Source organism: Colobus angolensis, unplaced genomic scaffold (assembly GCF_000951035.1).
Source record: "Colobus angolensis palliatus isolate OR3802 unplaced genomic scaffold, Cang.pa_1.0 Scaffold101, whole genome shotgun sequence".
NCBI lineage: Eukaryota > Metazoa > Chordata > Mammalia > Primates > Cercopithecidae > Colobus > Colobus angolensis.
This window is the reverse complement of record NW_012111031.1, coordinates 76,565-101,618: the sequence shown is the minus strand read 5'-3', so window position 1 is coordinate 101,618 and position 25,054 is coordinate 76,565. Positions and strand designations below refer to the sequence as shown.

Below are 25,054 nucleotides of genomic sequence, written 5' to 3'. Positions count from 1 at the left end.
AAACAGTGTATGTATGATGAAATGTTGAGCAATTTGGAGGAGGCAGGCAGAACTCAAACATGGATTTGTTTTGACTCAAAAGGTAATATTTGGTTGATTTTGAAAGATATATCCTACTCAAGGCTTTTGACAGAATCCAAGTTATATTATGTGATAAACATAGTATCTGATTCTCAATAAACATTTAAAAATATATTTAAAATATATATCATGAGCTTTGCTCTTTACAGATTTAGTACTTCATAAATATTTATATGTGATTGGTTTAATTGAGGAGTTATTTTATAGAACAAAAAGCACAATTAAATCTAAAAGATCAAAAAATGTATAATAAGAAGTCAAGGAGTCAAAGCAAGAAGGAATCATTAAAGTGAGGAGTGAGGTAAATGGCTCCTCTAGCAGCAACACTTTGTGTGTGTGTGAGTGTGTATATGTGTGTGTGTGTGTTTCACATAGAAGGAGAGAAAGATAGACTTATACTAAGGGTTTGAGTACAAAAGATGGTAAGTACAACAGACGGTAAGATTGGTGGGAAACAAATTTGTGGGGTTTTTTAATGGTTTTTTTTTTTTTTTTTTTTTTTTTCAGAAACAAGGTTTCGCCATGTTGCTCAGGCTCGTCTCAAACTCTTGAGCTCAAGCAATACTCCCTCCTTGGCCTCCCAAAGTGCTGGGATTACAGGTGTGGGCCACCTGCACCTGACCCAAGAAACAAACATGAACTTTCTAGACCTTCTAGAAATTCACTGACCATTTCACATCACACAGACTTTTGCCTTTACTAGGCCTTCCACAGACCCAAACTTCTCTTCTGTTCCCAGAGCACCCTCTGTAGCCAGGGTAGAGAATTCATATGCCCCCAGGGCTCAGGCCAGTACTGCAGCCACCTGGGGGTCAGGTGGGGCTAGTTGCAGGCCTGAGACCACTCTGCATAGTGAGGACTGTGGTGAACCAGTCCTCTAATGGAGCCAGTGGCTACCCACCTGATTATTGCTAATATCTTCCAATTTTCAGAGGCACCAACTATGCATATTTTAAAGTCTTTCAATATTTAATTTTTTTTTATGTAGTGACAGGGTCCCACAATGTTGTCCAGATTGGTCTTGAACCCCTGGACTCAAGCGATCATCACCCTCAGCCTCCCAAAGTGCTGGGATTACAGGCATGAGCCACCACATCCAGCAGTATTTAAATGTTGATTCAAATTCTTGAAAAGCAGTACAAGGAAACAAAACAACACAGCTGACCCCAGGCTGCCTGTGGCATGCCCTGCTCTGAACAGCCTACTTTCTGTGCAACACACCCTACCTGCATTCCCGCACAATTAACTTGAGGTCAAACTCCTTGGTGCCAGGGGATGTCTCAAAAAAAGAAAAAAAAAATCCCTGTTATTTTATTAGGCAGAGAAATTCTTACTATTCTTTTTGTGAATCTCTACCATCTGAACTTTGCCTTCCATTTATCTCCTTCAAAGTCCAATAGCCAAGTATCTCTCGGGCATTTTTTCCTACACGAAAGGACAAGTAACTTCCAAAGGGAACTCAGTCTTCTTTATCGCCAACTTGTTCAATGGCAGCCAGCTTTGAAAAATGAAAGTTTTTTCCTTCTCCTTATAGGAAGCAAAAGCTCCTCTTCACCTTTTCTTGTGGTATACATTAACATTACTGCTGAGCGCCAGGTGCGGTGGCTCACAACCTGTAATCCCAGTACTTTGAGAGGCCGAGGCAGGCAGATCACCTGAGGTCAGGAATTCAAGACCAGCCTGGCCAATATGGTGAAACCCCGTTTCTACTAAAAATACAAAACATTAGCGGGGCATGGTGGTGTGTGCCTGCAGTTCCAGGTACTTGGGAGGCTGAGGCAAGAGAATTGCTTGAACCCGGGAGGCAGAGGTTGCAGTCAGCTGAGATCACGCCACTGCACTCCAGCCTGGGTGACAAAGCCAGACTCCATCTCAAAAAAAAGAAAAAAAAATTACTGCTGAGAATCAGACTCTGCTATCACATACATAAAAACTAACTGGGTTTTAAAGCTGGAAGACACCTTGAAGATTACCTAGTCAATATTTTCATTGTTATGAGTTAGGAACCTGAGGCCCACAGAGGTCAACTGACTTGGTCAAGTTAGCCAAGACTAGGATTCCTAGCTCCTAATCCAGTGAGCGGTCACCAGACCACACTGTCTTCTACTTCATCCTCTTCAATCTTTTCTTGCAATAGACTAAACAGTGCTTCAAAGGTATGAACATATAATACAAAAATGGACATCACAGTGACTGCAATTTGCAATGTTATTTTTTATACCACTTGTATCTTTAAATGAAGAGAAATGGCTTTCTTCTAAACGAGTTCGAAACCTTCAGGTAGCACTGCTCAGAGACAGTCACTGGGATCCCCATTGTGTGGCAGGCCAGGTCTTACTAACGCAGGCCTCCATCATAACTGTTTCTGTACTGACCGAGTGGTGAAGTTAAATATTAAAAGCTAAAAAAGCCAGTGCCCGGCCAGGCACAGTGGCTCATACCTGTAATCTCAACACTTGGGGAGGCTGAGGCAGGCAGATCACGAGGTCAGGAGTTTGAGACCAGCCTGGACAACATGGTGAAATCCCGTCTCTACTAAAAATACAAAACTTTAGCCAGGCATGGTGGCATGCGCCTGTAATCCCAGATACTCAGGAGGCTGAGGCAGGAGAATTGCTTGAACCTGGGAGGTGGAGGTTGTGGTGAGCCGAGATCATGCCATTGCACTCTAGCCTGGGTGACAAGAGCAAGACTCTGTCTCAAAAAAAAAAAAAAAGCCAGTGCCCTTATACAAAGGCTGTAATGTAAAAAAGCCCATCAAGAGTTTTGCCTAGGCCTTTCCTGGGCCTTAAAGCATGACAAAATAACAAAGGAATTCTTAACAGGAGCCATTTAAGATTAAACAAGTTTTATTGGGGGTCTGAAGAAACTCCCAAGGCCTCCACAAACAAGTTTATTGGAGGTCTGAAAGAACTGTCTAAACCTCCACGATTTAGCAGGAGACAAAATAAGGGTAATCACCCCAGCACCTAGACCCATTTAGATTAAGTAAGCTTACTGAGGCTCTAGAAGAAAGTCTTCAGGACTCAGACCTTAGTTACAGATGAAAAGGAGTTAATCACTATGTCTTTAAATGAATGCACACTTACACATAGACATATAGCTTAGAAGGTGTATAAGCTCTGAAAAACTTTGTAATTTTGAGTTGGTCTGGCGATAATTCCCAGGCCTTCTCCCTGTACCAGTTACAGAAATAAAAACTCTCTTCCTCTCCAGTTCATCTGCATCTTGTTATTGGACCATAAGAAATAGCAGCCCAACCCTGTTTGGTCCGGGAACAATTTCACACATGAAGAAGAAATTACAAAAGTATCATGAGAAAGAGAGAAGAGATTTGAATTTTAGTTTCTGGAATCTTCATTCAGTGTCATCTATTGGATTTTACTGACACTTTCAAACTAAGAGTCAGCAACTTACGTTTTATTGTTGTAGGGTTTATTCTGACAGATCTCTGGGGACAGGTAGTAAGGTGTTCCAATACAAGTTCGAGCAAGTTCCATGGAACTAGTAAATTATATTAAATAATAAATCAGCATGAATTTTTATTGGAGTAAGAAAAGTCTTAAGACATGGACATGCAAGAAAAAATGTGAAAATGGATAACACAAGATTTGATGCATACATGTGTTAGAAGAAAGCAAAACACTGTATGTTGATAGAGTAACTAAATCAGCTGATTTTTAAACTTACAATTCACCTCCCAAAAATTTCCACATTAAAATATATTTTTTATGGCTTAAAGACTCCACAAAGAGATGGAATTGTCATGTTATAAAAATCTCTCAGATGCAGAGATTATCAAATTGCAACTTCATGATTTAAAACTTGGAAAATACAAAAATGAATAAGGGAGAAAAAAGTTACCCAGAATCTTAGCACCTAAAACAACTATTGTTAAAATTCTGATATATTTCCTTCCTGTCTTTTTTCCACACATACTTTTCATGTAACTGTGATCACAATGTATTTAAAATTCCGAATTCCATTTTCTTTACGTAGTATAACAAAGTTATCAAAAAGTCTTCAAAACCATAAATGTTTATGATATATTCAGGTACATGGTCATGCCAAGCTTTATTAAATTTAACCATTTCCCAATTATTTAGGCATTTACATTATTCCAAATTTCAAATTATTCCCTTGGAACAAATTCTCAGAAATAGAATATTTAAAAATCTCTTGATATATATTGCCACCAAATTGTCTTCCAAACAGGTGCACCAATTTATTCTGCTAGAAAGTGTGTAAACCAAAAATAAAATTCTGAGCCCCCCAACCAACTCATAAACCCTCCCTTTGGCCAAGGACATTCCAAAGTTAACCTGAAAAACCAGTTCAGGCCATGATGGGGAGCAGGGTTGGACATGCCTCATTATTTCCTCCTCCCCTTTGGAATTCAGGCACAGCTGACCAGCATTAACACTAAAACAGACCTTAAGACTGACAAAGCAGACTCCTTGTAGCAATAAGATACCAAAGTCCAGCCTGACTCTAGTATAACATCACATGACAGATAGCAGGCCTGAAAGAAATCAAAATATTTTACCCCACATCATGTTTCTTTGTCCATACATTGAAACAGTCCTGCAAAGGTATCTCTTGTGGGGAAACTCTACATTCTGAAGAAAATTCCCTTCTTTTTCCAAGTCTTTATCCTGATCCAGGAAAAAATTAACTAAGAGTCTGGCACGTTTTTAAATCTGATAAGAAACATTTACAATCTATTCTCTCCAAGGCCTGCAACTTGGAGATTTCATCTGCATAATAAAAATCTTCATTTCCACAACCCCTTACCTTAACCCAGACACTCCCTTCCATTAATTCCAGGTCTTTAGATAGACTCTTTCAACCAACTGCCAATCAGAAAAGTTTTAATCCACCTATGACCTGGAAGCTCCCTCCCATGCCTCCCAGCTTTGAGTTGTCCTGCTTTTCTGGACGAAACCCATGTACATCCTATTAGTGTCTTGTGTCTCCCTAAAATGTGCAAAACCAAGCTGTAGACCAGCCACTTTGGGTACATGTTCTTAGGATCTCCTGAGGGCTATGTCACAGGCACAGGCCTTTGGTCACTCGTATTTGGCTCAGAATAAATCTCTTCAAATATTTTACAGAGTTTGACTTTTTTCATTAAGAAGTGTAAACCTGCCTATTGCACTAAATTCTCTCTAGCTTTATGCGTATTACAGTTACACCCATATTTGATAAACTGGAATTACACTACGGGACATTAGCAACATCATTCTATTACACCACAATTTATCTTGAGAATTTTAATCTCAAAGTACCATCTGATTTAATACATTTACATAAAGCTACCTAAAATTATTTAGACAACCAAGATTTTAATATCTTCTTAATCCATGATACCTAAAAATACATATTTGGGCTATTTTGAATGGAAAGAAAAATTATTTTCAAAGTACTTACTTATTCAGGACTCTTGCTATACCAAAGTCCCCAAGCTTTGCAATCATTCCATTCTTGCTAAGAAAAATGTTCTATAAATGGAGAAAATGTCATGTTGTTTGAGGTACTTCAAGAAAAGATCAATTCTGTCTTAGTCTTCTCTCTGAGCTGTTACCTGAGCTTTTATGTCCCTGTGTAATATCTTCCTGTCATGAATATGTTTTAGTCCTAGAGAAATCTGTACAAACCATCCGAGGATCTATAGAGAGAACACAAAACAAAGCCACTGAATAGCCTGGTAGTCACTGAAATGTCTTCATGGTAACATGCAAAAAGAAAGAAAGAAATTATACACACACACAAACACACACACACACACACATATAGTGTATGTGTATTTATAGGAACGAAGTTAATAGGTATACTTTATCATATTATTATTTTCATTTTACAACTAAAACGATGGCGGCATAGAAAAGTAATCCAAATATCACTGGTATCAAGGGAAATTCCACATGCAGAAAAGGATAAGTAGGGGCAAGGGAAAGACACATGCCGTTCATGATTTTCTTTTTTTCTTACTTAACCCTGGGGTGCTAACTGCATCGTAAATAGTACACAAGTAGCCCTGTTTCCTGATAACCTGGGAGCCATTGGTTCTTCCTTTATGGTGGAAGGAGGGTGCCAAGGGTGGGGAGAGAAAGAGGAAGAAATGGGGGATCTGTGAGGTTGTTAGGAATTGTAATAAAATATCAATATATCTAATATAAAACCAACAAGTACTTTACTTTTAAAGTTTAATTTTATTTCTAAGTCATGATTTTATTTCATCTTTGTTGACCATGAGCCTCTTTCTGAAAATGTGTTCTATGCCTACAGAGATTTATTTAAACTATTCTAAAATTTCACTGGTTCTTTGTCTGCCAAATTATACAGAAAGAAGAAAATAATAGGAATAAAGCCATATTCCAGACATTAATATTCAGTTGTAATTTTAGTTCATTCCCAACAAAAAGAAATGTAACTCAAAATTTTGTCAAGAGAAGCATTTTTATGAAATGTGGCAAAATAATACCTAGATAAGAAAAAAGAGTTTCTATGAATATGGAATTTAATGTATAATATAAATGAGCATACAAAGAATGCTTGATTAATCTTATAGAAGTTAGAGATACTGATTCTTTAATCCTTCATATATTCAAAATATTAAACTTTAGGAGGAAATTATATGGGCATGAGGCTCTTAAATGCTAAAATAGAACAAAGAAACAAATGGTCAAAGGAAAAATGGTGGGCCTTTCCTGTGTGCTTCCTGAGGCAATGGCCTTACCATCAACCATATAGGCGCTAATTCAGATTCCTCTCCACACACACAAACCTGTCTCCGTCATGAGTACCACTCCCAAGAGGGTTCCAAAGAGGCTTGGAGTATAGAAGAGAAATACATTTGTGCAAAGAGAAAGTGGGAGAGGCCATTATTCTTCATCTTTTATCTCCCCCTCTTAATAACTAATGAAACTAAATAGGCATTGCCAAGAGAAGCTTCTATCCTCCCTAGCAAAGTGGGATATCTACTTTAAAACAGAGCACCAAATGGTAAAAGAGAAAACAGTGAAGCTATAAACATGTCACATGTTAAATGGCTAAGGAATACTCACATTCAGATTTTTTTTTAACCATGAAGATTTATCTCAGAGGCATCCTACATGAGATTGTCCAAACAGACTATCTTTTCTCAAGAAAATCTCATTCTCTAAAATAAACAATTTAGTTTAAGTTCAATTGCAAACTTGTTCTACTGAATCTACCAAGAATATTGATCCACTATTTTATGGTTTGAATTTCTCTACCAAAACACATGCTTTATATCAACATAGTCTACTACTTATGACACTATAAATTTAATTCTCTCCTCACCACACATACATAAAATTAAAAAGCAAATTAAAAGTTTTTACCTGATCTTCACTAAATAACACACCCCGTTGTCTATTGATCCTTTTCATGAGATCCCCTCCATCACAATATTCCATTACAATAAACAGCCTGCCATTCTCTGTAAGAAAAGGAATCATTTGGTGCTGGAAGGATTTCAGATATTTATCAGTCATGCTCTGGCTGTGGAATCAAAATGGACTGGGTTCTAATTCCACTATACCATTTATATTTCTTAGCTCTGTGACTCTGGGCAAGTCACTTTAACTTCTCTGTGCCTCATTACCTCATCTGTAAAATGGAAATAATATTATAGAAATTTGTTCTTCAGATTGTTGGAAAGATTAAATGAGCTAATCCATGTCAGATGCTTAGAATAATGTCTGTAGATAATGAGAGTTTAAGAAATGTTGGCTATTTTTATTAATACATTCCTTTGAGGATTAGAAATCTGCTATAAAAATAGCAGCTGTGACTCTTTCCTAACACCCCAGGAAGAATTAATAGCCCCTTCTTGAATTTGGGCATAAAGCCATATTTATACGGCACTTATTCATCTACATTGTTGAATACAATAGAAATTCTTATAACTGACTTCTGCCTAAACCACTCACTAGATTACAGGACACTCTCCATTGCTATTGTCCCATCAAGGTTACCACTAGTTACTACTAGGCTCTCTAGTATGTCGAAGTACCTCTGCTCCTACCAATTGAACTGAATCTTATCAAGATCATTGTGTTTCTTTCCAAATATGTTTGTTCCACTTACTCTTGTCTGTATAACAGACACTGATGAAATACGAATAGAAAGTGAAAGATGTGATTATTTTCTAAAAGCTATGCGGAATATTTTGGAGGACTCAGTAAAAGTGAGCAGTTTTTAAAAAAAATAGCTATTGACCTAAATGTTGATGGGATGAATGAAATATAACTGGAAAACTTCTAAAAGGATTGTGTACAGACTATCCACAAATTCTTGCTCCACATTAAAGAAAAGAAACTAAAAGTTCTAAATAAGAAGCATAGCTTATATAAGAAAGAAAATTCAGAATGATAGTCAGTGGACTCATAATCTACCAACTATAGTTTTGAATTTTCTTGAACTGTAGTGAGTTATTCTTGTCTTTATTACATAAACTGATGAAATATGAATAGAAAATGAAAGATGTGATTAATTCTCCAAAAGCTATCCTGAATATTTTGGAGGACTCAGTAAAAGTGAGTTTAATAAATAAATAAATAAATAACTATTGACCTAAACGTTGAATGAAATGAATGAAATACAACTAGAAAATTTCTAAAAGGATTGTGGACAGATTATCCACAAACACTGGCTCCATATTAAAGAAAAGAAGCTATCCTTTGACAAATGCTTGTAATTTCCTTAAAATTTTTTTTCTTTTATTTTTTCTGGCCATTTCCACTCAAAGGATGATTATGTCTTATGTTAAAATATGTTTGCATAACTGCTAGGATCTAAATATCTTTGTCTTCCCCAAATGTGTATGTTGAAATTCTAGCCCCCATGGTGATGGTATTAGGAGGTATAGGGCTTTTGGAAGGTGACTAGGTCATGAGGGTGAAGCCCACATGAATGGACTGCTGTCCAAGAGAGAACCCTCTCCACTTCCACCATGTGAAGTCACAATGAGGCGAACCACCTATGAACCAGAAAGTGAACCCTCAGCAGACAGTGAATCTGCCTGCACCTTGATCTTGCACTTCGCAGCCTCCAGAACTATGAGAAATAAATTTCTGCTGTTTATAAGCCACCTAGTTTATGGTATTTTGTTATAGCTGCTGGAATAGACTTATAGCTGCTAGAATAGACTAAAACAGATGATTTTCCGCTTTAACCAGCTTTCTTAATTAGCCAACCAACTACCAGCTGGGATCTTGTTAGAAAAGAAAGATTTCTATTCACTTGTTTGTCTACACTTCATTCTTTTGTATCTAAAACAGTAGTTAGCACATCAAAGGGGCTTAAATGTTTGTTGAGTGGATTCATTAAAAACAAACAAACAAACAACAACAACAAAAACCAACCAAACAAAAAAAACCCTGAAGGAACACAAAACATACGAAAACATACATGCCAAAATCAGGCTTATAAGCAATTGTTAATAACATTTTCCCCTGTAGTCCCTACTAAATGCCAAACTCTCTTGCCAAATCTTTTGCTCTTCTACTCTTTAAAGTACCCTAACCAACTTTACTGTGGATATCAGCAACCTGGCAGTGTCTACCCTTGGTTGCTTCTAATTCACAAACCATGCATCTTCTTTCACATATTTCAATTTTTCCTCCTCTCTTCTTTAAGAGACAGATCCATTCATTTATTAACAAACTTCTATTGAGGACATGCAAAAGCAAGGAATGCTGTGTAGGAATAAAAAACAAATAAGCCATCCATTCTACTGTTAAGGAGGCAAAGTCTAGTTGGGAGTCCCTCAGCATTGAGTGAGAAGTGCTGTGAAGAAGACTGTAGGCTGGAGGGTGAGGAGAAAGTGCCTGCAAGTCAAACTGGAGATCCAGGAAGGATTCTGAGAAGATGCTTCCTGATATGCCCTAATATCTAGAGATCGGATATTTTCAGGAATATGTTACTTTTAAGAGAATTGATGTTTCTTATCATTGAAGCTCAGTCATTAAAAGGTCTGCCACAGCAATGAAGGGATGGCAATTTCAAAACCATGGAAGAATCAGAATAATGAAACAGAGGAGAAAGGATTTCATCTCACTTCCTTTTCACACCTCCAACTCACTCAACCTTTCACTGGCTTTTGGTGAAAGAAACTGACTGACTCAAAATTCATCATGACAGAGGGATCTTAAAGAAACTACTGGCCGGGTGCAGTGGCTTATGCCTGTAATCCCAGCACTTTGGGAGGCCGAGGTGGGTGGATCACCTGAGGTCAGGAATTTGAGACCAGCCTGGCCAACATAGTGAAACCCCGTCTCTACTAAAAATACAAAAATTAGCTAGGTGTGGTAGCGGGCACCTGTAATCCCAGCTACTCAGGAGACTGAGGCAGGAGAATTGCTTGAACCCAGGAGGTGGAAGTGCAGTAAGCCAAGATTGCGCCATTGCACTCCAGCCTGGGTGACAGAGTGAGACTCCGTCTCAAAAAAAAAAAAAAAAAAGAAACTACTTAATGTCAATTAGCATTATCTGACTGTAAAATAAGGATTTTCCCCATTAGCCACTGTTAATTTTATATTTATTGGAAGTGTCTGGAAAAATCATTTATGCTCTCAAATTTTCCATCTGCTGTAAAGCTCATGGATCACTGACGCTTCAAAACAATTGGGGGGCACTAAATAACCTTTTTATTTGTCAAGTTCCAACATTTATTAAACAATTATTCTAATTCATTCTAAAATGCACTTCTAAAAAATCAAGGGCTTGGCACAGTGGCTCTCGCCTGTAATCCCAGCACTTTGGGTGGCCAAGGCTGAGGCAGGTGGATTGCTTGAACTCAGGTGTTTGAGACCAGCCTGGGCAACATGGCAAAACTCTGGCTCTATAAAGAAAAAAATACAAAAATTAGCCAGGTGTGGGGGTGCAAGCCTGTAATTCCAGTACGCAGGAGACTGAGGTGGGAGGGCCACTTAAGCCCAGAAGGTCAAGGCTGCAGTGAGCTGTAATGGTACCACTGCACTCCAGCCTGGGCAACAGAATGAAACTCTGTCTCAAAAAAAAAAAAAAAAAAAAAATCAAGATTGTTTCTTACAGACCTTGGCATCTTCCAATCACTTGCTGTAGACCTGGCAGGCTTAATGTTTTCACTGCCTAAATAATTTTTAGAATACCTTAACCAACTTTGCTTGCTCATATTTTCTTTTTCATGTGTGCGTAAGAGTAATATAAAATAAAACTCTATGTTTAAATAAATGTAAAAGAGCTCTTTCTGGCCAGGCACAGTGCTCACAGCACTTTTGGAGGCCATGGCAGAAGGATCACTTGAGGCCAGGAGTTCAAGGCTGCAGTGAGCCATGATCCAATTACCCCAATTGCAAGTAAATGAAATCTGTAACAACCTAAATAAGCTTGGAAGAAGACCATGAGCCACAGATAATGGTCCCAACTGATACCTTGATTTCAACTAGCTGAGACTGTGGGCAGAGAATCCAGCTAAGCCAACCTCAGGTTTCTAACCTACAGAAATCAAGAGATAATAAATATGTGTTCTTGTTAAGCCACTAAATTTGTGTTCATTTGCTATGTAGTAATAGAAAACAAATACAACAGCATGGGAATTTTTGCCTATTTTGTTTGCTGATATATCTCCAAGACTTAGAACATGACTGGCATATAACAGACATTTAATGAATGTTTATTGATGGAATTCACATGGAATTAATTTAGTCTTAGGAAAATATCACTACATTCTCATTATTTTTCTTATGTTGTTTCAAACCAATAAAAACATCCTATCTTCTTTTTTTTGGGACAGAGTTTCGTTCTTGTTGCCCAGGCTGGAGTGCAGTGGCACAATCTCAGCTCACTGCAACCTTCACCTCCCAGGTTCAAATGATTCTCCTACCTCAGCCTCCCAAGTAGCTGGGATGACAGGCGCGCACCAGCACACCTAGCTAATTTTTTTTTGTATTTTCAGTAGAGACGGGGTTTCACCATGGCCAGGCTGGTCTTAAACTCCTGACCTCAGGTGATCTGCCTGCCTCGGCCTCCCAGGGTGCTGGGTTTACAGGCGTGAGCAACCGCGCCCGGCCAAAAACATCCTATTTTCTATAGACAAACACTAGAGCCATGGTTCTTATGATCAGAGATAAGCCATTTGAAGGAAAGCAAGCCTTTACCTACACTCTCTAAAAGACAGAGGCTACAAGGCCCTCTGAGGCTTTTAGATAAGCTCACTAGTTCAAGTCCCAGCAATCTGCCAAGAAAACTCAAAGGCATCACAATAGCTGTAGCTTTCCTAAACACAGGGGTGCTCTACTTAAAAAGAGTCATAAGAAAATGTAAACTTACAGTATCAACAAACACAGCAGAGGTTATTTATACTGTAAAAATGACCCCAGTTTTGCAAAAGCTTCCAGCGGTAAACTGTCCTCAAAAATCACTCTCACATGGTATAAGGAAATACTCCAGTCTCTAAAAGTGGTCCAGTCCATTCGCTCATTCAGTAAATAGGTATTGAGCAGCCAGTGTGTGCTAGATGCCAAGGATCAAGTGGTGAGTAAAACAGATGGAGCCCCAAAATTCATTAAGTTTACTATGTAAAGGGCAACAAATATGAAACAAATTCATAATCATATAAATAGACATATGTAAGTACAACTGCTGTGGAAGAGAACCAAAGGGAGCTGTAATTTGAATTGTGAGTTCAGAAAAGGCCTGAGGATGAGCAGGAGTTAGCCAGAGAGTCACAGTAATAACCTCAAACAAAATAAAGAAGAGAAAGATCATCTTATAGCATTACCAGTAGCCAATGGACAGGAATGTAGGGCACTTTATTCAGTGGCTCTCCTTGAAAGTTATTCCATGCAACCCAATTCCAGACCATGTGTACTGTTCTGCTCCCAGGAAGTCCTCAGAAGAGTCCCAAGAGCTCTTTTAAATACCCAGAAGCCAAAGAAGGGCCATACACACAGAAGTACTTTGAATGTAGTGGTTTTAATCAGGAAGGAACACAGTGCCCTGCACAGTGCACATGCTTGAGACACAGTGGCTGTATTTATTTATTGACTGACTTTAACCCTACCGATGATGCTTGAAGATACTGAGGTTAACACTTCTGCTCCATGAACTAGTTATCAGTCTTAAAACAGCCCAGTGCTGGGGGCTGGGCTGGGGAATGACCCGTCATAAAACTGTCAGCACATACAGCCCTGTCACAACTTAAGACACACCTGACACACTGTAGATTTGTTTATTGTCTATCTCTTCCCACTAGAATATAAATTTCATGAAAACAGGGATTTTCATCTGCTTTGTTCACTCTTATATTCCTGACACCTAGAACAATGTCTGGCATATAGTAAGCACTCAGTAAGTATCAGTTCAGTGAATGAAAGCTGTGTGATGGACGCCCCTTCATTTACTATTTATTTTTTACCTTTGGATTACAGTGACGGGTGGAGGCAGAATTGTTTTCAGGCGTACAGAGGAAGGGAATTCCTTCCCTAAAGTTCTTCCCCTCTACATGGCAGTGTGCTAGGCTGTGGTGTGTGGTTGTTTGCTGGCTCTCTGTAAGAGGATTACACAAGCCCCATCTGTTGCCTAAGGATATGCGGGATCTCATGTAAGCAGAGTACTCCCCCAACACACACACACACACACACATCCCAGCAGGACTTTGAGAGCGATAGTGTGGTGGGCTCTGTGTTTTCCTCTCTTGTTTTGCTTATGAGAACAGCTGGCTCCTTATCTGAGCTGCTCCTTCAGCCTGGGACCCAGACTCAAGACCCCAGCCTACCACAGCTAGCATGTAATGTAAGTGAGAAATAGATGTGTATTATCGTAAGTCACTTAAATTTGGGGGTTGTTACTAGAGCAAAGAAGCTAATAAGCCAGTCATTAATTTTTTGGGAGAGTGAGAATTCAGGAGAGGCAGAAAAACAAGAAAACATAAGAAAGCTGTCTACAAAAACTTACTAGAGAGGAAATAACGAGGAGGTCTCAAGCTGCAATTTAAGTAAATGGGGAAATGAGCCATTTACAAAAATTAATTTATACACAGTCCTTAGGAACAAATCTTTTTACATATGTCAACATGTCTATACTTTATAAAAATAGTTAAAGAATATTAGAAAATCAAACCTTGAAATGAATTGAAGAAGGCTACAATGTTGGGATGTTTCATCTTTGCCAGAAGAATGACTTCTTTCTTTGAAGCTTCTTTTTCTTGTATGGGCATCTAAATTTCATTAAGAGACAGAGTAGTCTATAAAGGTAACTTGGTTTCAAGAACATGCTTTCTGCTCATTTCCATCTAAAATTCTCTAGGATTTCACTGGCTTTTAATGTCGCTTTGAAAACGATCTTTCAATGGCAGGAAACATTTCTAGAATTAGCAGAGTACCCTACATCACATCAATGGTTTTTAGCAGAGTACCCTACATCACATCAATGGTTTGTCCACAATCATCATCAAGAAAATAAATATTTCTGGTGAAGTTTTGCTGTATTAAAAGTTGGACTGGTGGTACTGTGTTCATTATCTAGCCATATGGAGCCATATTTTAATATCTATCTTTCAGTAGCAAAGGAATTCTTCATAAAAATGCAACATTCCAGGAGCAATCACTGCTGAGAAAAAACAAATGCAATCTAAAAAAAGAAAATGTGGCATATCCCACAGAAATCAGGCCAGTAAAATTTTGTATTAAGATGACTACATTTTTCATTTTCAAATAAAAATTGTCTTGCATGACTTCATTTTAGAAGTATTTGGGTGTACTTCTTGTTCTACTTATCATCTACAGACAATACTTTCCAAGGGGTTGGTGCCAGTATCAGTGGCCACACCTCGTTTCTACTTTTCTTCCTCACTCTTGATACTTTGCTGACTTGTCATTTTTACCCTGACTTCCAGCCCCTGACTGCCCCGCCTTTCTGATGTCCATGGGGCCTCCACCCATTAGAGGTCTTCAACATTGGCCAAATTTCTCATTCTCATTTAAGATGTAAGAATTTTTTAAAAATTAATATTCTCAATTCTAGCTTCCCTACATCTCAGCTGAAGGATCCTTCAGTAAGGATCCTTCTAAGCTTCAGTGTTTCCTGCCCCAATTTAAATTGTATAGTCAATACACAGGCGTTTCAAAACAAAAACAGCTGAATTACTCCTATCAGCTGGATAGATTTAGCAACTTAAAAAAGTCCTAACTACTATTTATTCAAAAGAATATTATAAACAAAATTAAAAGGCAAACAAAAGGTTAGGTTACAATATTTGTACCATATATGACAAATATATTTATAATAATATAAAAATTGATGGCAAATAATTTTTTTTTTTTTTTGAGGTGGAGTCTCGCTCTGTCGCCCAGGCTGGAGTGCAGTGGCGCGATCTCTGCTCACTGCAGGCTCTGCCTCCCAGGTTCATGCCATTCTCCTGCCTCAGCCTCCCGAGTAGCTGGGACTACAGGCGCCTGCCACCACGCCCGGCTAATTTTTTCGTATTTTTTAGTAGAGATGAGGTTTCACCGTGTTAGCCAGGATGATCTCGATCTCCTGACCTCGTGATCCACCCACCTTGGCCTCCCAAAGTGCTGGGATTACAGGCTTGAGCCACCGCACCGGCCGGCAAATAATTTTTAAAAAGGCAAACACCCCAACAGAAAAATAGCAAAGTACACGAATAGTCAACTCAAAAAAAACAAGAGAAATAAAAATGGCTGATAGAAAAAATATTCAATCTTATGCAGTAATCAAAGGAATAAAAACTAAAGCAAAATTTGGCTGGGTGTGTGGCAGCTCACGCCTGTAATTCCAGCACTTTGGGAAGCCAAGGCAGGCAGATCATTTGAGGCCAGGAGTTCAAGACCAGCCTGGCCAACATGGCAAAATCCTGTCTCTACTAAAAATACAAAAAAGTAGTCAGATGTAGTGGCACACACCTGTAGTCCCAGTTACTTGGGAGGCTGAGGCAGGAGAATGTCTTGAACCTGGGAGGTGGAGGCTGCAGTAAGCCAAAATCATGCCACTGCACTCCAGCCTGGGTGACAGAGTAAGACTCCATCTTTAAAAAAAAAAAAAAAGGAATAAAAACTAAAATGTAACATAGTATTTCATGTATGAAAAGAATGTCAATAACCACTATTGACCAGAAAGCAGCAAAATGGACACTCATTTATTTCTGGTAAAAGAACACAAATTCATAAAATCCTTCTGGGAAAGCAGTTTTACAATATAATATGAATCTTTAAAATGTTCATTTTGGGGGGGGGGGTCTGTATCCTGATGAAGAAATGTTCCTTTTTTTTTAAATTTTTTTAAGACAAAGTATTGCTCTATCACCCAAGCTGGAGTGCAGTGGCATGATCTTGGCTCACTGCAGCCTCTGCCCACTGAGCCCAAGTGATCCTCCTACCTCAGCCTCCTGAGTAGCTGGGACCACAGGCAAGCACCACCATGCCCGGCTAATTTTTTGTATTTTTAGTAGAGATGGGGGTCTCACCATGTTACCCAGGCTGGTCTCGAACTCCTGTCCTCAAGTGATCCAGCTGCCTCAGCCTCCCAAAGTGCTGGGATTACAGGCATGAGGGAAGTGTTCCCATTTTTGACTTACTAATTCTTCTAGAAATTTATCCAAAGAAGATAATAAAAGTGTACAGAAGAGTTCTCATACAAAAGACTTTGTTACAGTGTTTCATTGCTAGTTTTTAAGTTACTCTAATAACGCATGCTTGTTTTAAGTCAAATAGAAGTGAATAAGGTAAAAGTGAAACTTCCCTCTTTCTTTCTCATCTAGCTCACAGATGAAAGCCCACAGGTGGTAACCTTACTCTTAATGGCAAAAACGCAATTACTTTTGTGCCAACCTAATACTATGCTCCCTAGGGATAACTGTTGTTAATAGAGCTTTTTAATTCATGCACATATAGGTAAGCATATATACATAGTTTTGTTTAATAAAAATGAATTATACTTTACATATTAAATATTATTGAATCGTAGCCCAAAAACCAACCAACCAATTTAATTATCTGAAAATAGAAAAAGAGTTAAATAAATTACAGGGGCTGTTTTGCTAGGTTTTTCTTTCTTTTTTTTTTTTTTTTTAAGACAGAGTTCTGCTATGTTGTCTAAGCTGGATTTTAACTCCTGGGGTCAAGGGATCCTCCCAACTCATCCTCCAGAATAGCTGGGACTACAGGCACCATGCCCAGCTAAATTGTTATTTTTAACCTGCTACCACTTTAATGCTACGCAGTCATTAAAAATAAAGGGAGGCAACATATTATCATGGAAAGAGCAGAGAAAGACTTCGATGGATCTGCTGAGTACTGTGCATCCTGAAGCTAACTGCTTAACCTCTTTAGCCTCAGCTCTTTCACTTGTCCAGTGAGAGTAGTGAGAGCTACCTTTCAGAGTGGTTGTGAAGATTAAATTGAGTTGATATATATAATAAAACATTCACGATGGTGTGACATACAACGGACACCCTGTAGGTAGTCCCTTTATCATTAGTGTGAACATTTAATATCATTATATGACAACATTATATAAAAATATTGAATGAGATGAGGAAATATTCAAAATATATTGCTAAAAAAAAAACTGTTACAAAAGAGTATATCCGGGCCAGGTGCGGTGGCTCACGCCTGTAATCCTAGCACTTTGTGAGGCCGAGGCAGGCAGATCACGAGGTCAGGAGTTCCAGACCAGTCTGGCCAACATAGTGAAACCCTGTCTCTATTAAAAATACAAAAATTAGCTAGACACGGTGGCATGTGTCTGTAGTCCCGGCTATTCAGGAGGCTGAGGCAGGAGAATCGTTTGAATCTGGGAGCAGAAGCTGCAGTGAGCCGAGACTACGCCACTGCACTCCAGTCTGGGCAACAGAGCAAGACTCCGTCTCAAAAAAAAAGAGTATATCCACCATGACACCAATCATTCTAATAACTTATATATTTATACATTAAAAATAGTCTAGAGAGAAATTCAGCAAAATGTTCATAGTGATTAAGAAAGAGGTTATATGCTATTTTTATTTTCCTCTAAATGGTCTTATTTTCCCCTTTGGTTCCTTTCAAAATTTCTACAATGAACATTTTTATTTTCATAATTGAGGAAAGATAAAACACTTCTATTTGAGCCCAGAAGGAAAAGAACATGCTTGAAAATATTAGCTTTTTGGTACCTGTAAGAAAATAAGCAATTTAGTTCTAGGGTCTAGTGTAGGGAATAGGGAAGCAATAGAGAGAAGAAATAGAAATTTCTCTAGATAAGAAGTAATGAAAAACTACATGAGAGTAGACAGGAATAAAGAAGTAATAAATGTTAATATTGTGACACAGATGTTACAGGTAAATTTGACAACATAAAGAGATATGGGAAAACAAGAATAATGAGGTCTAATATAAGACTCTACTTATTTATGGCATGGTGACAACGGTAGTTCATGAGTAAAGTGATGAAAAAATTGGTGCTATATTATAAAACTATAGTCAATTTTTGATTATACTAAAGAATGGGAGAGATGCTCTGAAATGAAGTAATGTACATTTTTCATTTTACAATATTTTGTAATATTCACCTCTCAAATATTTTCTCCTCTCAAATATTTTCTCCTTACATAGAATTAAAATGGTTTTATAATTCCCAAGTATATACCAGCTTTGCAATAGAGCAAGAGGGCCGGAAAGCATCTGTCCAGTGAATCATCTATCCAATAAGAAGTTACTGAATATCTCCTGGCACCAAGCATTATTATTAGGTGCTGTGTGGAATACCAGCACAAAACGCACATGGACTCAGTCCTCACAGAACATGTTATGGCTAAATAAGGAGGAGAAGGCATAAAATAAACAGCCAAAGCATGTCCAGAAAGAAAGCAGTCAGTACTATAACAGAGGTTCCAATAAAAGTTACGCAAGTTTACAGAGAAAGAGAAATTCTTTAGAGTGGGAGGATTCTGGAGGTATGGTGGAACTCAGCCTTAAACAAGTGGGATCCTGATGCTGGGAGATCAGCAGACAAGGACCTTGTGAGAGGCAAGCCCGTAAGCAAATGCAGAGGCTGCAGTGGGGGAAAAGAAGTAGGGTATGTGATAGGAGCTGTAATTTTGGAGCAAATCAGAGAGGGTCTCAAAACTTCTCTGAAGAGTGAAACAATATAAAAACACAAGGCAGACCAGGCACAGTGGCTCACACCTGTAATCTCAGCACTTTGGGAGGCCAAAGCGGGAGGATCACTTGAGGCCAGCCTGGGCAACATAACAAGATCCTGTCTCTAAAAAAAATTCAAAATTACCTGGGTGTAGTGGCGCATGCTTGCAGTCCTAGCTGCTCAGGAGGCTAAGGCAGGAGGATGGCTTGTTCGAGGTTACAGTGAGCTATGATGATGCCACTGCACTCCTGCCTGGGCAACAGAATGAAACCCTGTCTCAAAAAAAAAAAAAAAGAAAGAAAGAAAGAAAGAAAAAGTGCACAAGGCAGGCCGGGCGTGGTGGCTCACGCCTGTAATCCCAGCACTTTGGGAGGCTGAGATGGGCGGATCACGAGGTCAGGAAATCGAGACCATCCTGGCTAACACAATGAAACCCCGTCTCTAATAAAAATACAGAAAATTTGCCAGACGTGATGGCAGGTGCCTGTAGTCCCAGCTACTCGGGAGGCTGAGGCAGGAGAATAGTATGAACCTGGGAGGCAGATCTTGCAGTGAGCCAAGATTATGCCACTGCACTCCAGCCTGGGCGACAGAGCGAGACTCCATCTCAAAAGAAAAAAAAAAAATGCACCAGGCAAACCCCACTTTCTACCTCAATAATAACAATCTGTGTCTCTTTTTCTTTGTACATATATGAACATATTTGTAGATATACATATATATGGAGAATATATATATTTTTACAAAGATTATATCATTCTATGCTTACTATTTTCTCAAACATTGCAAACATTGAAATTTTCCCCATGTCAATGCTTTACCTACAACATGATTTCTAATAGCCACTTAGTTTTTTATAAATTACTTAACAAATGACCTACTGTCGGACATTTGTTTTCTAACTTTATCTGTGGGGTTTTTCTTTGAATAAACTCCTAATTTCTTAGTTTTCTAATGAGTTTCAAATTTTTGTATGATGACTTCATATATGGATTTTATCTTTTTATTGACTTAATCAAAGGTTAACACCATTAAGTCAATACTTGCAAATATTTTTGGCACCTTTTCAGTTTTCTTTGAATTTATTTATAGTGTTTGTTTTGACATACAAATGTTTTCTATTTTTATGTAGTCAAACCTAGGCAACTCTTCCTTTACAGCCTCTGTCCCAGTGAAGGTTTGGGGGCATGGCTGGAGCATTATCAAAATTGGGCTGGAGCCACTTGAAGGATCCAAGTGATCCAGGCCCTCGACAAAAGGACTGAAGCAAATTCAAGGAAGAGGAAGAGTCAACAGTATTCACCAAATAATTGAATGTGGAGAAGGAATAAGCTCACAAATGATCCCAAGGTTTTGAGGTTGGCAGCCATAAGGACATTGATGACATTAATACAGCGCAGTACATAAGAGGTGAAGTGGGTCTGCTTACAACAAGGAAGAATTGCTATTAATACTTGTTTTTGGGTACAATTGTGATACCTAGCCTCCAAGGTGGTCTCAATGATCATCATCCTAAATTCTTGATGCACAGGATCTCCAAGATAATAAATGTTTATTCTTTAAGCCACTAAGTTTGGGATAATATGTTACACAGAAATAGATTAATAACACAGATACTGGCCAGGCGCGGTGGCTCACGCCTGTAATCCCAGCACTTTGGGAGGCTGAGACAGGTGGATCATGAGGTCAGGAGACGGAGACCATCCTGGCTAACATGGTGAAACCCTGTCTCTACTAATAATACAAAAAATTAGCCAGGCGTGGTGGCGAGCACCTATAGTCCTAGCTACTTGGGAGGCTGAGGCAGGAGAATGGCATGAACCTAGGAGGTGGAGCTTGCAGTGAGCCGAGATCGCACCACTGCACTCCAGCCTGGGCGACACAGTGAGACTCCATCTCAAAAAAAATAATAATAATAATAATAATAACACAGATATTACCTGAAGTTATCTAGCTGGCAGAAGAAATGCAGAACTAGGGTACTGAACAATGTCAGGGGTAGAGACAGAGATTTAAGAGTGATCTACTTAGTGGTAAACACTGAAGTGGGGCAGTTTAGGTGACAATGGACAGAAAGAGAAGATCAGAAAAGGACACATGGTTGAGGACATATAGAGGGTGAAGAGAGAGATAAGCCTGAGGGAGAGCAGTCAGATAAACAAAAGAGAGTGAGCAGAATAATGTCATGGAAGGAAGATAGACTAGAATAGAGGACATTATTATGAATATGCCATGGATTCACAAAAGAGACCTATATTGGAAAATAAATCATTATCCCTGGAAGCCAGTTATCTACTCTTGAGCTTTAAGTTTGGGTAGGTTTTCTTGCAATTTTTTTGTGGTAAAATAAAATTTATATCATTTTAACCAAATTTTTAAGTGTACAATTCAATGGCATTAAGTATATTCACATGGTGTAACTTGGGCAGTCCATTTTGCACATGCTTTGTATGGAACTTTTTATGCTACTCTCATTTATAAATTCTCTAGAAGCTGACCAATAAGACTTGCCTTAAAATTAACTCTAGCAAACAATGGACATTATTATCCCAATATATTTTGAAATGAACATATCACTAAAGAGGGTGACATAAACACTGACTAAGGTGGATTTAGCAAAAATGATTAATTTTTAATTAACTATATTTATTTTCCAAAATTATTAGACCAACAATTACACATGGTTTTCCTCTATCCATTCAGTGCACTCAATAAATTTGTTTAGCATCTATTATGTGTCAGGAACTGTTCTGCATACTGAGGAAGACAAGTAATAAACAAATGAATAATTAAGAGAGCAAAGTAATTACAGAGCATTATGCTAGTAAGAAAATAAGCCAGGCCAGGAGCAGTGGCTCACACCTGTAATCCCAGCACTTTGGGAGGCTGAGGCAGGCAGATCACTTGAGTTCAGGAGTTCAAGACTAGCCTGGGCAACATGGTGAAACTCCATCTCTACTAAAAATACAAAAAATTAGCCAGGTGTGGTGGCATGCACCTGTAGTCCAGCTACTCGGGAGGCTGAGGTTGGAGAATTGCTTGAACCCTGGAGGTGGAGGTTGCAGTGAGCTGAGATCATGCCACTGTATTCTACCCTAAGTGACAGACCGAGACTCCGTCTAAAAAAAACAAAAACAAACAAACAAAAAAAGAAATCAGAAACCAGAGTGGTGTGATAAGGTGATAAGATGTGATTGTGGCTGGGGAGCTACACTAGCTAGGGGTTTTGCAGAAAACCCCTTGTCGAGGACCTGAATAAGGAGAGAGGAAGTGTACCACAGAGAAAAGTCAGGGCAACAGAGGAGGCTGGCATCTCATAGGGCCTTTCAGGGTACCCTAAGGAGGGCCATAGGAGCCACAGAGATGTGATCTTATTTCTTTTCTATTTTCATTAAAAAAAATTTTTTTTTGTAGGGACAGGGTCTTCCTACGTTGCCCAGGCTATCTCGAACTCCTGGCTTCACACAATCCTTCCACCTTGGCCGTCAAAAGTGCTGCGATTACAGGGGTGAGCCACTGTGTCCAGCCTCTTTTTAAAAACAAGATCATTGGTTGTGTTCGGACAGTGGACTTAGAAGGTTGAATTAACAAAAATCAATTATGGCTTAAAATTTGTAATTATAAAAAATAAAAATTTCCTTTTTATATTGGATTAAAAGCCAGCTGAATATCCCACTGAAAATTAACAGATATTTGAATTTCTTAACTTTACCTTTTCAAAATTGATCTCTTTTATGACACAGTGCTTGCTATCTGATTTCCCTTTAGCTAAGTATGCTTTCCCGAAGGCACCTTGCCCGATGGCCTTAATCACATCGTACTTATCCATGATCTCCAATGGGGTGAGGTTCCTGGAATTAGAGTAATGTAAATTTATCACACATGTCTCATAAAGACTAACAAAGTCAGAAAATTGATGACTAAAGTGTAAAAGAACTCACTTTGATAAAACTTTTCTCCCAGCCTTGCCAAGACAGAGACAAATAACTTTCCTTGTGGCCACAGATAACAACTGAAATGAGACAGAGTTTCTTGGTCAGACATGGGTCGTAGCTCAGCTTTGATACACTTTTGCCCTGTGTTCCTGGGTAAGTCACTTAACCTGGCAAAATCGCACTTTCCTAATTTCTAAAATGGAATAACAATATCTGTTTTGCAAGTTTGTTCTGAGAATGAAAGATACTATATACCCGGGGCTTGGCACCTTTATATAGCAGGAATGTCCTTAGGCTTGTGTACTTTTCACAGTCCAGCCTTTCTTAATGGGGACGTACTGCCCCCTAGGGGGAATTTTGGAAATATATGGGGATGGGGAAGCTGTTTCCCCGAGATTCAGAGGCAAGAGATTGACAGGTGGTTGGGGCCTGAGATGCTAGGATTCTGCGATTCGAGAGACAGTCCCGCACAATAAAGGATTACCCTGCGGTCCTACAATCTTGTAGAGTCTTCCTATACACTCAAATGCACAGAAAAATCCGTTTGTAATTATCTGTGGCTAGAACCAAACTCTATTTTACATCGAAATGCTAAGTATTTTTGCAGTTTTAATGAACACCGATTTTTTTGGGGGGGGGGTGGTGGGGAATGCAACTACATGTAAATCAAGGCTTGATTGCACTTTGTTTGGTTTGGAGGTTTACCAAGAATTGTTCACCATTTGGGAAAATCACGCCCTTCACTGGCCACGCCGCTCCTGGTCCCGGAGACCTAACAATCTACATTTGCTGCCGTCACGTTCAGGCGACTGCCCAGGCGCGACTACTGGCTGCTTCTCTACTTTTGCCAAGGGTAGTAGTGTCAAGCATTTTCAGATTGAAATATGTACTTTCTTACTTATTGCTTTCCTTCTATTTCCTCTTTAGCTACAGTTAGGGCATAATAGAGTTTTGTTGCTGTTGTTGCTGCTGTTGCTAATGGGGTGAGCGGGGGGTTGTTTTCGAATAATTTCATGTCAGGGTAGGAAGTGGGTACAATTAGGTTGCAGGGGGCTGGGAACCAGCTCCGCAGCCAGGAGAGGCTGCAGACACCGGAGGACGGGGTTCTGAGAGAAACGCATACGGACTAGGGGCCGGGGGTGACCAGCCGGGAACTGAGGGCCTGCGACCCTCCCGCCCAAGTGGCACCAGAGGGTGGAAGCCCCCAAGTTAGGAAAATTCCTTCTCCCCTAGGGCCGGCCATGGAGGCGGCCGCGGGTGGGTAGCGAGACGTTTACCCGGACCCGAGCTCAGCGTGAGGAGCGTTGCCATAGAGACCGACGCGCCCGGGACGCTACACCCACGCAGCCCGGAACGCTAGCCCTTTTCTGGGCCGCCCCCGCCGCCCCAGGCAGAGACTCCATCCCTTTCCCCCACCCTGCCCGGTTCCTGAAGCCCTGCGGCGGCTCCGGGCAAGGACTAAGGGCGGCCCCTGCAGCATACCTGCTCCGCCGGCTCCGCGGGGTCGAAAGAAGCGTCCCAGAAGGATCCGGGTTCTCGGGGCCGCTGCGCCTCCCCGCGGCCGGGCGGAGCCGCGCAAGGAAACGCGGGCGGGGCGCGAGGCTGGAATGGCCTGGGGACCCGTCCACACAGTCCACCGCGAGGCAAGGTCAGGCGCCAGGGAGTTTGGAGACCCAACAGAGCCACCCCCACACCGTCCTGTTGCCTTGGGTCGGGATTGCTTTGCGTTGCACTCTACAGTAGCGCTCCCCGCTCTTGCTTACGGTGCACCAGACGCTTCGCAAACGTTTTCTCTTTTCTTTACAGCCCCGCAAGGCAGTAGTCTCCTAGTTTTACAAATAAGCTAAACTGAGACAGAGTGTTTCTTGTACAAGGTCTCAAATATCTCCAAG

The 25,054-nt window shown here is 39.8% G+C and overlaps 1 protein-coding gene across 1 annotated transcript in view; it reads right to left on the bottom strand.

Annotated features, from left to right (window-relative positions):
• LOC105510597 (serine/threonine-protein kinase Nek5) overlaps nucleotides 1–24,702 on the bottom strand; it is a 64,256-nt gene extending 39,554 nt beyond the window's left edge. The window contains exons 1-7 of the mRNA XM_011940479.1: nucleotides 24,645–24,702; nucleotides 22,940–23,078; nucleotides 14,212–14,308; nucleotides 7,449–7,546; nucleotides 5,666–5,749; nucleotides 5,512–5,582; nucleotides 3,499–3,585 (exon numbers count right to left, since the gene is read on the bottom strand). Of these exons, the coding sequence (XP_011795869.1) occupies nucleotides 3,499–3,585; nucleotides 5,512–5,582; nucleotides 5,666–5,749; nucleotides 7,449–7,546; nucleotides 14,212–14,308; nucleotides 22,940–23,056 (554 nt within the window). The 5' untranslated portion in view covers nucleotides 23,057–23,078; nucleotides 24,645–24,702. The remainder of the gene's footprint in view (nucleotides 1–3,498; nucleotides 3,586–5,511; nucleotides 5,583–5,665; nucleotides 5,750–7,448; nucleotides 7,547–14,211; nucleotides 14,309–22,939; nucleotides 23,079–24,644) is intronic.
• Between the last annotated feature and the right edge of the window lie 352 nt (nucleotides 24,703–25,054).